The 15,508-nt window shown below is 40.8% G+C and overlaps 1 protein-coding gene across 1 annotated transcript in view; it reads right to left on the bottom strand.

Moving 5' to 3' along the window:
- The window catches only part of COL18A1 (collagen type XVIII alpha 1 chain), a 96,138-nt gene that overhangs the window by 62,653 nt on the left and 17,977 nt on the right, over positions 1-15,508 (bottom strand). Inside the window, exon 2 of the mRNA XM_029285095.1 lies at positions 3,581-4,125. Coding sequence (XP_029140928.1) covers positions 3,581-4,125 — 545 coding nt within the window. The remainder of the gene's footprint in view (positions 1-3,580; positions 4,126-15,508) is intronic.

The raw sequence follows: 15,508 nt of genomic DNA on the forward strand, positions 1-15,508 counted from the left end.
AGCATCTTAACCGCTGAGCTACCGGCGCTACCCTTTATTGCTTGGAAAGCCATAGCAATATAGTAGTACAAAGAAACTCGCAGATTCAATCTCTCACCCTCTTCCTGATGGACCGAGAGCAACCGCTCCTGAAATTCTAGAGAGGCATTGCCAATGGTCTGACTCAGTAAGGCCTCTTACTATATTGTTTATTCATGAAAGAGAAGTTATCTATTACTTATCAATTGTCTGCAATTTCTCTGATTATACTGGAAGGACTGGCTAAGTGTTATTGTCCTATAAATGGTCGATAGGAACAGCTCATGTAGTCTAAACTGTTGCCATCTAATGTTGTACTTTTGTTTTGTTTCTTTGAATCAGGGTTGAGCCCTGGCAACTCCCTGGACTGGTCTCTGCAGTTTTCCTGGCAACATTTTGCCCTTCCCTTCCCCTTTCCTATGAATGAAAGAAAGTGACCAGCCCAAAGTCACCAGCTGGCTATGTGACCAAGGTGGGATTAGAACTCATGGTCTCCCCATTTCTAGCCTTAACCACTACACCAACCTGACTTTCAACGTTGTACTATATCAGTATTTTAGAGTTTTTCTATTGCAACTTTTATTGTATGGATACCATTTTTAAAATGTTGGTCTACTAACTAAAAAAAATAACTGAATGAACATGACCTATTTAGGTAGTGCCCTTTTTTTTCAAAAAATTAAAATAAAATTTTATTAGAAAAAAAGTTGGACACTGGCAATTAAAAAACAAACACCAGACGGCAAATAAGTACCTTGGATGAGGTCTGCTACGTGGCTGAGCACTGGATCTGTCAAGTGTGTATACACTTGCCTGAAGGCTAAAGGACAGGGTAAACACCGTATCACACTACTGGAATTAGGTCAATATTCAGCCATTATTGGTGTTCATATTTAGCATCTGGGGGCGTGGTGGCTGAGAGGTTAAAGAGGCTGAGCTCATCAGCTGGAAAGCTGACACGAGCGTTGCACAATGGGGTGAGTTCCTGTTACTTGCCCCAGCTGCTGCCCCCCTAGCAGTTTGAAAGCATGCAAATGAGAGTAGATAAATAGGTACTGCTTCAGTGGGAAGGTAATAGCATTCTGTAAGCCTCAGCATATAGTCATGCTGGTCACATGACCATGAAAATGTCTTCAGACAACACTGGCTCCCTCGGCTAAGAAATGGAGATGAACATCGCCCCCAAGATTTGGAAGCTGAAGCACCATTTGTGATTCTGAGCAGTAGAGTAGTACTGCAGATGACAAGAGAACTAAAAACGCATCCTGTAGTCTTCCGTGATGATATCCAGGACTCTGAGTCTCTTTGTGCCAGCTCAAAACCATAACTGATCATTACAAGTACAAGAGAACTTTATGCAGATCTCCTACAATTTTACCTTCGTAATAATGAGGCTGCCTGAGGCCTGAGCTCATAATCCAGCCATTTTACCCCCCATAAGCACAAAGAAGGAACTGAAAACTTCCCTGTTCACCTCTGAATTATATGTGTGCTCGAAATATGTTAGGGAAAACATGGTTTATTCTAACTATGAACAGAAGCAATAGCTCTCCAGCAGTAGTGGGATTCAAATATGTGATCAACCGGTTCTGTGTGTGGATGCCGCTTCTGGAAGTGCATTCTGGGCCTGGGCAACAAAAAATTAGCTACCGGTTTTGCCGAAGTGGTGCAAACCGGCTGAATCCCACCACTGCTCTCCAATCTTCTTGACATCCTGCACAAATGGGAAACTGAACTTGTAAGATGCTGTTTGCGCCCTTCAGCAACACAAGTTCTGGTTATCACATACTATATCAAAGCATCATTAAATATGTAAGCTCTGGCATAGTTCAAAGTGTTGGACTAATTCGCTGGATGGCTTTGAGCGTATCCTCATGCCAGTGGTAAGCCATGGATAAGAATGACTCTGATTGCTCTTAACATAAATCAACATCACTTCGGTGCTTGCTGCTTCCCCATCTGAAATCTGATTATCAGCAGGCTTCTTGGGACAGGATAATGAATTGCTATTGCAGATGATGCAGAATAAAATTCCTCCCAACTCTGTTCCTTAAATCCAGTTAATGTCTATACATATGTCACTTATGCTTGCTGGTATTTACCGTTTTCTTGCTCTTAGACAGACTACATTAGTCTCCAGCTTCTATCAGCAACTGGAAATGTTTTAGTAAGTCAAGGTCAATCACCTCCTACTAAGGCTTAGCACTTATTCTTCCTATATATTTCTGGGACACTTGCAGCTTGAAGAAATAATCAGCTGCATGTATTATAGATAATTACCTACATCTGTTTCTGAGTGGGTAGGAAAGTCCTCCCCAATGTCTGCACTGAAAAGCAGTAAAGTTTGCTTTTATCCTCCTTCCTACTTAATTTTTAACAGGGGGGAGGGAGGGAATCCTCCATGTTTGTCAGGAATCATTAGCGCCAGAGGATTTCTGCTTTTCTGTATCCAGCAAAAAGAAGAATGCAGCAATGGATTTGATCTCAGTGGGAAGCCCTGGATAAATCTCAGGAATCACTAGACTGGCAAATTAAGCCAATGTCTGAACATGAATTTGAAGATGAAAAATGTTAACTATTTTCACTTCATTATTTTCACCTCTGACTATCACTACCACAAAAACGGTCTGCAGCAATTACTTGCAAATATCCCTCAACCAATCCTTCATAAATGCTATTAAAAGAAAGGAAAGAGTGAGAATAAAATCCAAAGGTTACCTTGGTATGTGGACAGAATGTATATACACAGAGAGAAAATAGAATGGGGAAGAAAACAGATTTTAACCACAGACATCTTTATTTGCACAGGTTATCCCATGTTTGCTGCAACGTGAACACTCAGGAATTCAATTCTGTAACGTTATTAATTGTGGTCTGTTGAGCTGCCAAGTATGTGAAGCTAGACTGACAGTTGTTGGTTGCACTCCAGATGTGTTTCTCAATGCATCCCATATACTGAATGTGGTTTCTATATAAGTCACAGCCCTCTTTCAGTTTTTTCTCCCATACTCCTGGCACACGGGTGTCAAATTCAATCACGTCACATGACATATCGTGACGTATTATGACTTGTTTGCCTTTGCGGAGCTGGGGTGGGCCTGCATGTGACGCATCCAGCCTGCGGGCCGCCAGTTTGACACCCCTCTCCTAGCATCTCAGTTGCATAAAACAGAGAATGAAGTACATAGATGCTTATTTCAGAATGATCAACACTTGTGCCAAAAAATATTAGTGGCGTGGACAGAGGGGGAATAAACTTTATCCAAAATGTTTTGCAGTAATTTTTAAAACAAGAAAGATGTTTATACATTCCTGTACTTTTGTTAGATCCTAAATTGTCCACAGCTGAAGACCAGCAGAGAGTGAAAGATAGCTAGACAGATATATAATGAAGGATAAGATACAGATTGCGTATAAGCATCAAGAGAAATCTCCCTGAAACTACAGATAAGTAAAGTCTACATCATTAGGAAAAAAATAACTAGTCTTTCCTCCTTTGCCTTTCACTTTGGGGAAAACATTGATTTATGATAACCATCTCACTGGAAATAAGCAAGCTCACCTGGTATTTATCAGGATCTGCACCTCCGGCTTGTCCCACAAAAAGTCCTGCTCCTTCTTCCAGCTCTATCTTACCGGATGACCTCTCAAGATGAACCATCTTAAATTCTTCACAGTCCATATAAAGCACCACATTGTAATCCCGCACACTGAGGGCAAAGCGAGTCCACAGATTGACCAGGGAAGGGACAGTAAATGTGGCTGCAACGTTGGAATTTTGAGAATCAGGCTCCGTATAGTAGAATATGATTTGCTGTTTTCCATCTTTCACCTCAGAAAGCTTCACACCAACGTAGATGATTGACTGGGAGGCATCCGTAAGAGCAAAAAGCACCCCTGCGTTGTCTGAAGTGGCTTGAATGTAGAACAAGAGCGAGAAGTCTCTGTAAAAGGGGCTTGGGAGGTGGTACCGTGCCACTTGTCCTGCGTTGGCATCCGGTCTAAACACGTAGGCAGGACTTTTGTCTGGGCCATAGATTTTGGTTATCTGGTCTGGTGGAGGATCTCCAATCAACTCTAAGAGACCAACTTCTCTGCTGATATTTTCTGTTAAGAAAAGAAATGGGATAGTTTCAGAAACAACAGGGATGGTATCCAACACCCCCCTGGAAAATCTCCTAAGAATCAGAGTGGGAAGAGGGCAATTCTGAGCTAGTTGATATGCTTGATCCTATATTGAATCTCACTTCTTCTGGCCATCCATATAGCCCAGCTACTTCCCATCTATAGATTATTTATCTCTTAAAAGGTCCAGTTCAGAATAAAGAATTTATTGCACAGTGAAGAAGGCACGTTGCAGTATCATCGTTCTGAAACAAATAGGATTTCTAGATGGTTCCAGTCTTCTACAAGACTGCCTGCTTACACTTCAAGAAATGTGGTTGTGTTGCAAATACCTACTTAAATTTAAATTTTAATCTTCCATAGATTCAGCAGTTTTATGTCTGTCTGTCCGTCCATCCATCCATCCATCCATCCATCCATCCATCCCTGGAAAGAAACCTCCAGAATTTCAAAGGGACCCAGTGCGGTGGTTTTTAAATGAGAGTCTACTTTTAGGTGAGAAAAAGTGATTTCATTACCCATAAGGGTTCTTTTGCTTAGCAGTTATAACAATAACATTGCAGGTATATTCCTGGGCAAGAAACTCCAGACAAAGTTGCTGTTGGTTGGTAAGCTAACCAAACCCAGATATGGCCTTACATATCTGATGCTTGCCAACAGCAACTTACCCCCTGATCACCCCACCACCACCAATTGAAGTAATTGCAGTATAATCTGCATGGAACTGCCCTTGAAAATGACACAGAAGCTTCGATTGGTCCAGAATGTGGAAGGCCACGTACTAGCTAAAAAACTTGCTAGTGTAGGATTACACCTGGTCACTGTTTGCCAAAAGGCTCCTGGGCCCAATTCAAAGCCTTGGTCATTACCTATAAGTTGTCAGGCTAACATGGTCCTCTTGGAAATCCCACCCCAATAAGAGATCCATAGGGCTGGAATGAGATAACCAGACTTTTCAATAACAGCATTTTGAAATTGTCTGTGTGTACTATTCCAACCCAGAAGCACAGCTTGGTTGATCATTCAGTAAGTCCCTGAAGCCTCTTTATTCCAAAAGCCGTTCAACCATATCTTTGTGGGGCAATCAGTGTTTACTGTGTTAAAGATTATGACACATTATATCAACCGTGTTATTCTTCTGTTTATTGGACATTGGTCAGAATCTTAGTGATGGAGGCGGTATATGAAAATCATAAAATGTAAATCAAGAAGTAACAAATACGTCAGAAAGTGCTAAGGAGTTGGAATGAATTAAAACAATAGCTGACCAGAAACTTCAGGCATAAAATCACATTCTGCTATCCCACCACTTTGGCATTCTCCTTATATGAAGAATGTGGGAGGTACACAGTCTTGATCTTCCAAATCACTAGAAATCTTCAACTGTTTCAGATCTGATCTGGTTTGCTTCAAAGAGGTTGATTTTGATCGGGTATGTCCCAATTCTTTCTAAATCAGCAGTTCTGAATTTGGTTGAATCAATGCAACCCTCTAGTAGTATGGCTCTTATTTATATACATACACATACACATACAAATATACATGATTTCCTGTTTCAGGCTACCAAGTCAGTTGTGAATAATAACAGACATGTTCTCACAGCATCTAACCCAACAGCTTTTTCAATTGGCTGGGTTTGAGTAAGTTTCTGAACCACAAGTCAGTCAACCACATTTTAACCATGACTATATTTGAACAACACACTAATTCAAGAATTCGATAAACTCATTGCCAAACTAAGTGCCATTCCTATTAATTCACACTGGATAAGATAGGTGGCTATATAAATTAGATAAATAAAATAAATATTGGATAATTTATTAGTTAAAATTAGACCTTGCTATCAAAACTTCAGATGGCAAGTTTCATGTTAGAAAAGACATTTCTAAATTACTGCATCAATTAGGATTTTTTCTCTTGTAAATGCATACAATTAAACTCCAAGTAGAAGAATAGAATAGAATATTCTTTTTATTCTAATTAGAATATTTCTAATTACAGTTCATGGAATTAATTAACATATATTTCTATGAATGTGACAGTTGCATATGCATTCATAGAAAGATACCAGTTCCTTTGAATATACAACACAGGACCAACAGTAATCTAATGTACACCACTGGAAACATCTCATACAGACATTCTCCTAAAACCAAATAGATTAAGATTTGGTCCATGCCTGAATGAAAGACCATCCATAACTGTTACCAGTTATTTTTTAAAAAATGGATTTGTTCTGACATCTTGTTCAAATGGTTACAAAGCTTGGAATCAGCAAGGCGTTAGAAAAAACTATTTTTAAAAGAGAAATGAAGAAGTCTCTCTGTTTTTCTTTCTAGGCAGCACTTTACATTTTATGTACAGAATTCAACATATGACATTCTTTTTAAAACAATTCAGGTAATTGATCCAGGGAATAGATAGCCTACAGCCCATGTCCAGACTCTCAAGATGGTAGATATAGGAAAGGCACTTTGCACTATCTATTTTCAGGGTCAGTGCCTACTGTATCTTGCTTATAAACTCTTATAACCGTGTAATAGGCAAGACAAGTTATTTAATGAGGTCATTTTCCCCCCTCCTCACATTAGCCCAAGCCAGGCATAATTCCAGTTGGCCTCTCTTCAAAACCAATGGTGAAAAAGACAGTGTAAAAACAGATTCAGGGGAAAGAATTGTTAGGGATCTTCTTCCTCTTGCAAATATGTCTTCTTCCCTCCTTCTCCAAGAAATAAATCTGGAAAATATTTTTTAAAAAATGGCATTGGAGAATAGACTATCACTTCCACCCATGGTTTGGAAGACAACAGCAAATCTGTGTACAGTAGCAACAAAAGCAGCAGTTAAAACAACTAAACCTAAGTTGGGAGAACTCTTTAACCTAGTGCTTAAATGCAATTTCTCCCAAGATTAAGTCCCTGCCTCAGTTCCTCTGAAGGGGGAGAGGAAGCACATAGTGCATAATAGAAAATCAGAGATTTTCAAAGGGAAAGCATTTGTACTTTGACCTGTGGTTAGAAACTAACTGGAAGATACTAAAAAGTATTTAAATTCCAGCAAAGAATATTTTCTAATTGCAGCCTAGCACAAATATTTTAAATGAAGTAAAGTTTCTTCGCAATATCTAAAGATAGCTGGAACGTATATTATAGGTAGTCCTCGGGGCTACTTCCTACCCAGATTCAAAGTACCAATGGCCATCCCACCCCCCACAGTCATGTGACCGCATTTTGGGTGCTCAGCAACCAGCTCGCATTTATAGCTGATTGCAGTATCACATAGTCAAGTGGTTGCAAATTGTGACATTTTTTTTTTGCTGGTAACCTGCATTTATTTCCAGTTTCCAGCAAAAAAAACCCCACCCATTACAAACAATGGATTTGCATAATGACCACAGCATTTGCTTAACGACCACTGCGAAAAGGATCATAAAATCAGGTGCAGTCACATAGTAAGCCGCTCAATTATGGTCATAAGTCAAGGGCTATCATATATTGGAGTATATGCGACTTCCAGTTTGACTAGCACAGAGGTATGTGCTTTTATGACTCATGGACTTCAACTCCCAGAATTCCTGAGCCATGCTGGGAGTTGAAGTCCACGAGTCATAAAAGAGCCAAGATTGCCTACCCCTGGACTAGCAGAATTGTGTGGAATACTGCTTATTCTTCATTTCTTACTTATATTTTTATACCGTTGAAAGGGAAGGACCCAGTGTATCTGTGGGGCGATCGGCCTTCCATGATTTCAGCCTAGACTGTAAGATCTTCATTTTGACAAGTAGGTCAGGAGAAGCAAGAATTCAAAATCCTCCCTCAGGCAGGGCTCTGTTCCACAAGAATAACATTTTACGGATTTTCAAGACTTCCATGAAATCTATCACAGACCGAGCATCTGTTGCTTGCTGGCAGGGACCAGACACAAGGGAATAATTCACACCAACAACAGGATCTATCTTGTTTCAGTTTGTATTATTTGGATGGGAAAATATTCTTCCTGGACTACAAATGGAAATCCCTGCACAAAGTCTCTAGTGACTCCGCTCAAGGCTCACATTGGAAAGCTCATCCTGAGAATACAGATTCTGCAGCGGCTGCTTCCTTTCCCTTTGTGGCCCCAAGAGAGACAAGACATAGAATGCCATTTTTATCTCTTTGTGTGTCTTTTTCCGGATAAAGTGATCTGAGGATTCAAAAATCATTTTCTATAGAATGTACTCTAACAATGCAGAAGATGTAATACAGCCAATGGTTAGAGCCCAAATACTTTGCATACGTTTGAGAAATTCCATGAGAATGGAAAACCAGAGTCGACAAATGAAAACGGATGACAAAAGTTGTGAGCTGAAATCTACACACCTAGTTCAAAGCCTACAGATTTCCTCGAAGAATTGAAATAATCTTCTATTCAGCTAAACGTTATTCTTGTAACCACACAACTGTATTTAAACCAGGATCGTAATGAGTCATTCGCCGTCTCTAAATAAAGAAGCTGAGAATTTCTAGCAAGCTGGAAAGAGACACTGGATATGAATTTCAATCTGGCTCTGGATGGAGCAAAAACGGAATGGCAGGCAATTTACTTTTTAAAATGTAGAGCCACTTTTATGGACTTTCTTGCATGGCAGGTTTAGATAAATGGAATTAATCTCTATAATTAGCAACAAGGCGGCTCTTCTGCCCTTCAAACAGGATGAATAATTTGGAGTCCAGGTCCTGAGATCTTTGGATGCAATTGAAGAGGAAAATTTAACCTGATAAAATAAGAAACTTATTAAATGCATGACTTGAACTTGAAGAACAATCCTATTAAGTATATTGAATTAGACTTAATTCAATAGTAATAATTAGATTTGTCAATGAAGAGAAATGTAGCTTTTGCCCTCATCTGCTACGTTCTGGACAGCAACCTGCATTGCCAAATAGTGTCAACTCAGCCTGAAAAAAACAATCTGTCCTTCCCTCCTTTTCACTAAAGGGAGCTGCTCCTTTTCCTCAAAACTTTGAGAATGGTACATCCACAAAGCACCTTAAATACCACCGTTGTATGGACAATAGGGGCAATCTGAAAACCAGAACAGAACATTTTCTATGTTTGGAGAGAACAAGAACAAATAAAATATTCACCAGGACAGAAATGCAAATGCGTTCTGATTTAATAACCATTTTGTAGTCCTGTAAGGGATTAAGGAGCTAATTTTAGTTGCATTTTACATGAATATAAAATGAAGACCCACTATACGGCATGTCAACTTTAATTCCTAAAATATATGCATTCGTTACATTGCCTGAACAGAAACCTCCTCCAGACTTAAGCTCTGTTGAAATACATTAATGAGTGTGGGTGGGAAATGACAAGGTCTTTCATAGCCCCCTCCACAGAAACACAATCATCCTATGTACATATAATGTATGAATAGGGCTAAAACTGCTGCCACAAGAACTCTTTTAATAGTCTATGCAAAACTGTGACATTTTGTGTACTTACAGTACAATGGCATACAGCCCCTAATGCTCTTCAGATATGGAAGCCCTAAACATAGTTGCTGTTCCTATAAGGACGGTCAGCCCCACCCCATGGCAAGTGGCCTTGCCCAGCCTATGCCTTTCTTGGGTTATTTATTTACTTATTTAAAATATTTACATAGCTGCCCGTCTTATAACATGACACATTTGCAGCGTAAAGTCAAAACAAGCATGAAATGGAGAACGTCTGGTCCTCCCTATAGTGCTGATCTCCAGCCACCTTGAGCAAAGGCACGTCTTATGTATAATAGACTACAGGTAGTCCTCGACTTACAATAGTTCATTTAGCGACCATTCAAAGTTACAGCGGCGCTGAAAAAAAGTGACTTACGGCCAGTTTTCACACTTACGACCATTTGTTGCATCTCTATGGTCACGAGATCAAAGACACTTGGCAACTGACTCATATTTATGATGGTTGCAGTGTCCCGGGGGTCACGTGATCCCCTTTGGTGACCTTCTGACAAGCAAAGTCAATGGGGAAGCCGGATTCACTTAACAACAGTTTGACTAACTTAACAACAGCAGTGATTCAATTAACAACTGGTGCAAGAAAGGTCGTAAAACGGGGCAAAACTCACTTAACAAGTGTTTCATCCGCAACAAAAACTTTGGGCTCAACTGTGGTCGTAGGTTAAGGACTAGCTGTATTAAGAATGAGTTAGAAGGTGGGACCTAGCCAACCTTTGGCTAATCTTGAAAAAAATGAGCAGGGTTCATCATTTCTGTCATAAAGGAAATTTCAGGACTGCAGATGGAAGTAGGGAAAAAAGGGGAGGAGGGTCCTAGAAAAAGGCAGTGGCAAGCTACCCCTATACTTTTGCCACCCCAATCCCCACCCCAAGCTTAGTTGTACCCATGTAGTCAATAGAAGTGAAGTTCAACTTGCACACTTTTCTTACTTAGCCTAATATCTTAGAACAGGGGTGGGGAACCTTGGCTCTTTTATGACTCCTGGACTTCAACTCCCAGAATTCCTGAGCCAGCCATGAGTCATAAAAGAGCCAAGGTTCCCCACCCCTGATCTAGAAGGTCCCAGGTCTCCCACTTTTGCGTTACCCTGTGATGCTCAGGCTTCATATTTTCTTCTCCCTGACCCCACTTGTGGTATACATGGCCAATGAAGGAATGGTCATGGAAGACCTTCATGTGATAGGCATATAGGGGAGTCAATGGTGCTCCTTGCTAACTGTAATAGTGGAGTTTCAGACTAAGGAAGGAAAAGCAGTGCAGCTTTGTATATTCTCTGACTACATTCGCACAACGCAAATGACCCAGCCATTTCTTCCCATAGTCCATCAATTCACTTTATGTGTCAGCAGCAGATTACACAAGACAGTTGTGACAGTAGCTACTTTTCAAGCAAAGAACACTTGACAGCTATCACTTCCACCTCCCTTTCTGTCTCTTTCATTTTGTCTCTCCCTCTGGAGGGAATGATTAAAATCACCAATGATATCACAAGCAGACAGGCCAACTCCTTTCTGTCCCTTTTACAGTATCCCACTGTAGCCAGAATGAAAATTCAAGAACGGGTCATTTTAGTCTCCAGAATAAGAAGAATCACTCATCCCTCTGGTAAGCATCATTTCATTTAGCTCCATATAAGACCAAGTCTTAGTGACAGATTTTATTTTCCTGGGCTCCAAGATCACCTCAGATGGGGACTGCAGCCAAGAAATTAAAAGACGCTTGCTCCTAGGGAGGAAAGCTATGGCAAATCTAGACAGCATACTAAAAAGCAGAGACATCACCCTGCCAACAAAAGTGCGCATAGTCAAGTTGCAATGTATGGCTTTGAAAGTTGGACCATACGAAAAGCTGAGCACCAAAGAATTGAGGCTTTTGAACTATGGTGCTGGAGAAGACTCCTGCGAGTCCCCTGGACTGCAAAGCAATCAAACCGGTCAGTCCTAGAGGAAATCAACCCTGACTGCTCTTTAGAAGGCCAGATCCTGAAGTTGAAACTCAAAATACTTTGGCCACCTAATGAGAAGGAAGGACTTACTGGAGAAGGGCCTAATGCTGGGAAAGATTGAGGGCAATAGAAGAAGGGGACGACAGAGAATGAGGTGGCTGGATGGAGTCACTGAAGCAGTAGGCGTGAGCTTAAATGGACTCCAGAAGATGGTAGAGGACAGGAAGGTCTGGAGGAACAATGTCCATGGGGTCGTGATGGGTCAGACACGACTTTGCAACTAACAACAACAAGAAGAAGAAGACCAAATCTGTTTGAGATGAAATATTAAGCCCCTGTCACTTAATCAAGTGGATTTTTTGCACAGGTTAAAGAGTTCTTGTGATATGCCACAGACATAGCAAGTGTGTCATGCAAACAGGCCTTTGATGATGATTTGACATATGCTGGTGTTTCTCAACCTTGACAGCCTGAAGATCTGTGGACTTCAACTCCTAGAATTCCCCAACCAGCATCATATGCCATTTGTTATCTTAAGGAAAATCAACATTAACCAAAACTTTGCTAAACATTTGATGCTTGCTGTCGCAATTTTCAAATCTCACTATATTTTTTCACTTCCAGATGTGTTTGAACAGATTGTACTCTATGTGACATTTGCTCATGCAAAACAGGATTAAGAACTTGTTGTATAACCTGAAAAGACTAAAGGAATGGCCCCTTCACATAATCCACTGTCCAATACATTCTCAAAGTGTCTTTCCTTCATCAGTGAATTGTTCTGCTTCCAGGATAAGAAGTAATGAATGGAAACTTATCAAGGAGAGAAACAACCTAGAACTAGGGAGAAATTTCCTGAAAGTGAGAACAACTAATCAGTGGAACAGCTTGCCTCCAGAAGTTGTGGGTGCTCCAACACAGAAGATTTTTAAGAAGAGATTGCACAACCATTTGTCTGAAATGGTAGGGTTCCCCGCTTGGGCAGGGGGTTGAACTAGAAGACCTCCAAGGTCCCTTCCAACTCTGTTATTCTGTGTTCTGTATAAGAGAGGACTCTGAAACTACTGTGATATATCCTGAAGTACCAGCACGTTCAATAGTTCATGGTCATTCTGCTAGCGCTCCAGGGACTGTCCCTTTCAGGGAAGAACACAGCTGCAAGAGAGAAAGAAATCTCTAGCCTTGCAGATTTTGGCTAGATGAGGCAGACATGAGGAGATCCATCCAAATCTCTGTTCCGCTCTCAACAGCGACCTTGTATTACCTTTCTGTAACTTTCTGTATAAAACGAAATAGATCCTGCTAAGCCAAGATTGTACAGGAAGAAAGTACTGCACTGTGGAAGCACAAAAACTGGCATGCACATGAGAACATAAACTGCAATTAGCGAAAGAGTTGATGCGCCTATCGTTCACTTTTCCACCCACGACCTCTTTCTCATATGCATAGTTATTAGTCACTCAGCTGCCCTTTCCCCTAAGCTGTGGAATATTGAGCAACATATACAGTACTACAATTTGACAAATTGCAGAAGCAGCTATTTGTTGGATGTGAGGGAACATGGTGCTGAAGTGAGACAATTTCCTGATGACATAAAGATGACATACTGTACAAATGCAAAAGAGGGGACTAGTAGCCTTAATGTGTGCATTTTGCAGAGAAGCATTTTATGGAAAAGTTAGATTGACGGATTGCTATTTAACACTTTTCATTTTTTTTAAACTGGTGACTATCCCTCAGCCTCTCTAAAGTGCTTATTTTATATTCCTATATATCATATTCCAATAAAAGTGTCAAATAAAATAGACCTTTTGTAACTTGGTACAAAGAAGACAGCGATAGATAAAAAATATCTCACCCAAGGTAATGAAGAACAATTCTAACTCAAAGAAGATGCAGCCTGGCTTGTAAGGCACTGTTGCCCTGGAGTCCAGAAGGGGTCCCATCTGTGCACTTTGCACTCACCCTCCATCTTTACCAGACATGTATAGCAAAGATCATGAGTGCTGATACCCATGCAACTCCATGTGCCAGAGTCCATCAGCCACAATTGGCAGCTTTCCTTCACAGGACCTGCCCCTCATTTTCACCCCACAAATAGCCCACTAGCAGGAGACCTAGGCAGAATACACTGTTCACAGGTGGATTTTAAAAAACAACAACAATAGGTTTTGATCTTGCACTGCTTGGATTTTTATTTTTATATTGACTTTATCAAACCATATTCTGATAATTGTCCTGCTGCAAGAAGGAAGTGCAGAGGAGGAAACTTATGTCACGATTTCTGCATATGTGACTCTCATGTTTGGAGTGTGCATTGTCTCTTTTATCCAGCCAAGGGCCCTCTTCATATCCTTTAATACTCAATGCATGTCAACATCAAGCAAGCTGCATTCTCTCTCACTTTTCTCTATTAGGCACTTGTTTTGAGAGAATATGACCTCCCAAAATAGTTTGTGTCACTGACATGAGAAAAGTCAAAATTGTGTTGGACCTTGCTCTTTAGCCCAGTTGGCATATTCATTTGCCATCTCTAGTTGCTCTTTGATGACCTTTTCCTGGCCAAGGGTTTGGGGGAAGGGGAGCTTTCCATGCATACAACTTGAGCAGGTGAAGACCAAGTTCCCCCACAGGCTCCTGAGGGAACATGGTGGGCTGCCATTTCTTCTCATTCCTCGCCCAAAGTGAGTTTGAGTAGCTGAAAGTAGTCAGGGCTTACTTTTCACAACCAGTTGCCTATCTAATGTTCTCTAGAAATGTGCTATTTGGTTACAGAACTCCCTGAAAAGTGGTAATTTTGGTCCTTGAGAACCTTTCACAGCTGAAATATCTTTCAAAAGGTTTCATTGCCATAACAATACACATGAGATACGTGCTCACAAAAAAAAATGCTGTACTACACCTCCACTTAAATTGCACAATCTCAATAGGAAAACTCTGATTGGTTTATACACCACTGATTACTCAAATCTTAGGGCACTTCATGCTTGGAGTGCACTGGTTATTACCTGGAATTCAACAGAACTTCTTTGTGCCTGCACTGAAAAGTACAGGAACTAAAGCTGATACTATATATTCTTGCTTATACAGGTAAAATCTATTTTGACACAAACTCCATAAATCATGTGATGGAGCCCAAAAGAACATGTGGTTTTATTCCACAATGTAATCTGGACCATTCCTTCTGCCACCCACTTTCCCAGGCACTTCCTCATGTATGCCTGGGAATGCTGTGGGGCAGCCTATCCCCTCCTAAGACCCATGGCCAGTGGGCTCACTGACCAGGGATGACTATTGCTGCTTCCTGCCTGAGGTCATGGATTTCTCCATGGTTCCTCCTCAGCCCTACCATGACTACCGTGCATGGTCAGATTGGATGCACCAAGCTGATCTATTTCCTTCTCCTCTGTGATCAGTGGTGTGGAGGCATCCTTGTGTGACTAGTGGAGAATATACAGCATACTGCAATTCGTGCAGGGTTCCCTTGTCTGCTGCTATTGAGTCCATGGTCCCATCAGAAACATGTACATGGAAATGTCACCCATTGCAGCAATAGTGGCCAATACCAGGGCCATCATTATTCGTTCCATTTATATATCACAATAGACATGGTGATTGGGGCTGTGATGTTCCTGGGTAGGCTAATGGGTTACACAACACTTTGACATTGCCCTGGAACAGCGTATTGCACAGGAATTGAACATTGGAAGTGATGTGCTGTTCTAGTTTATTTATTTATTTATTTATTTAATTTAATTTATATGCCGCCCTTCTCCCAGCGGGACTCAGGGCGGCGCACAACATATTTAAAACAAAAACATATATACAATCCCCCCCTGTAAAACTGAATTAAACCGAATTTTAGAGTTGTGTCTTCCAAATTCCTTAAAATGAACCCAGTATAAAATCCTCCCTAGGTCAG

Source organism: Protobothrops mucrosquamatus, unplaced genomic scaffold, assembly GCF_001527695.2.
Source record: "Protobothrops mucrosquamatus isolate PMUCROS unplaced genomic scaffold, P.Mucros_1.0 scaffold1269, whole genome shotgun sequence".
Classification (NCBI taxonomy): Eukaryota; Metazoa; Chordata; class Lepidosauria; order Squamata; family Viperidae; genus Protobothrops; species Protobothrops mucrosquamatus.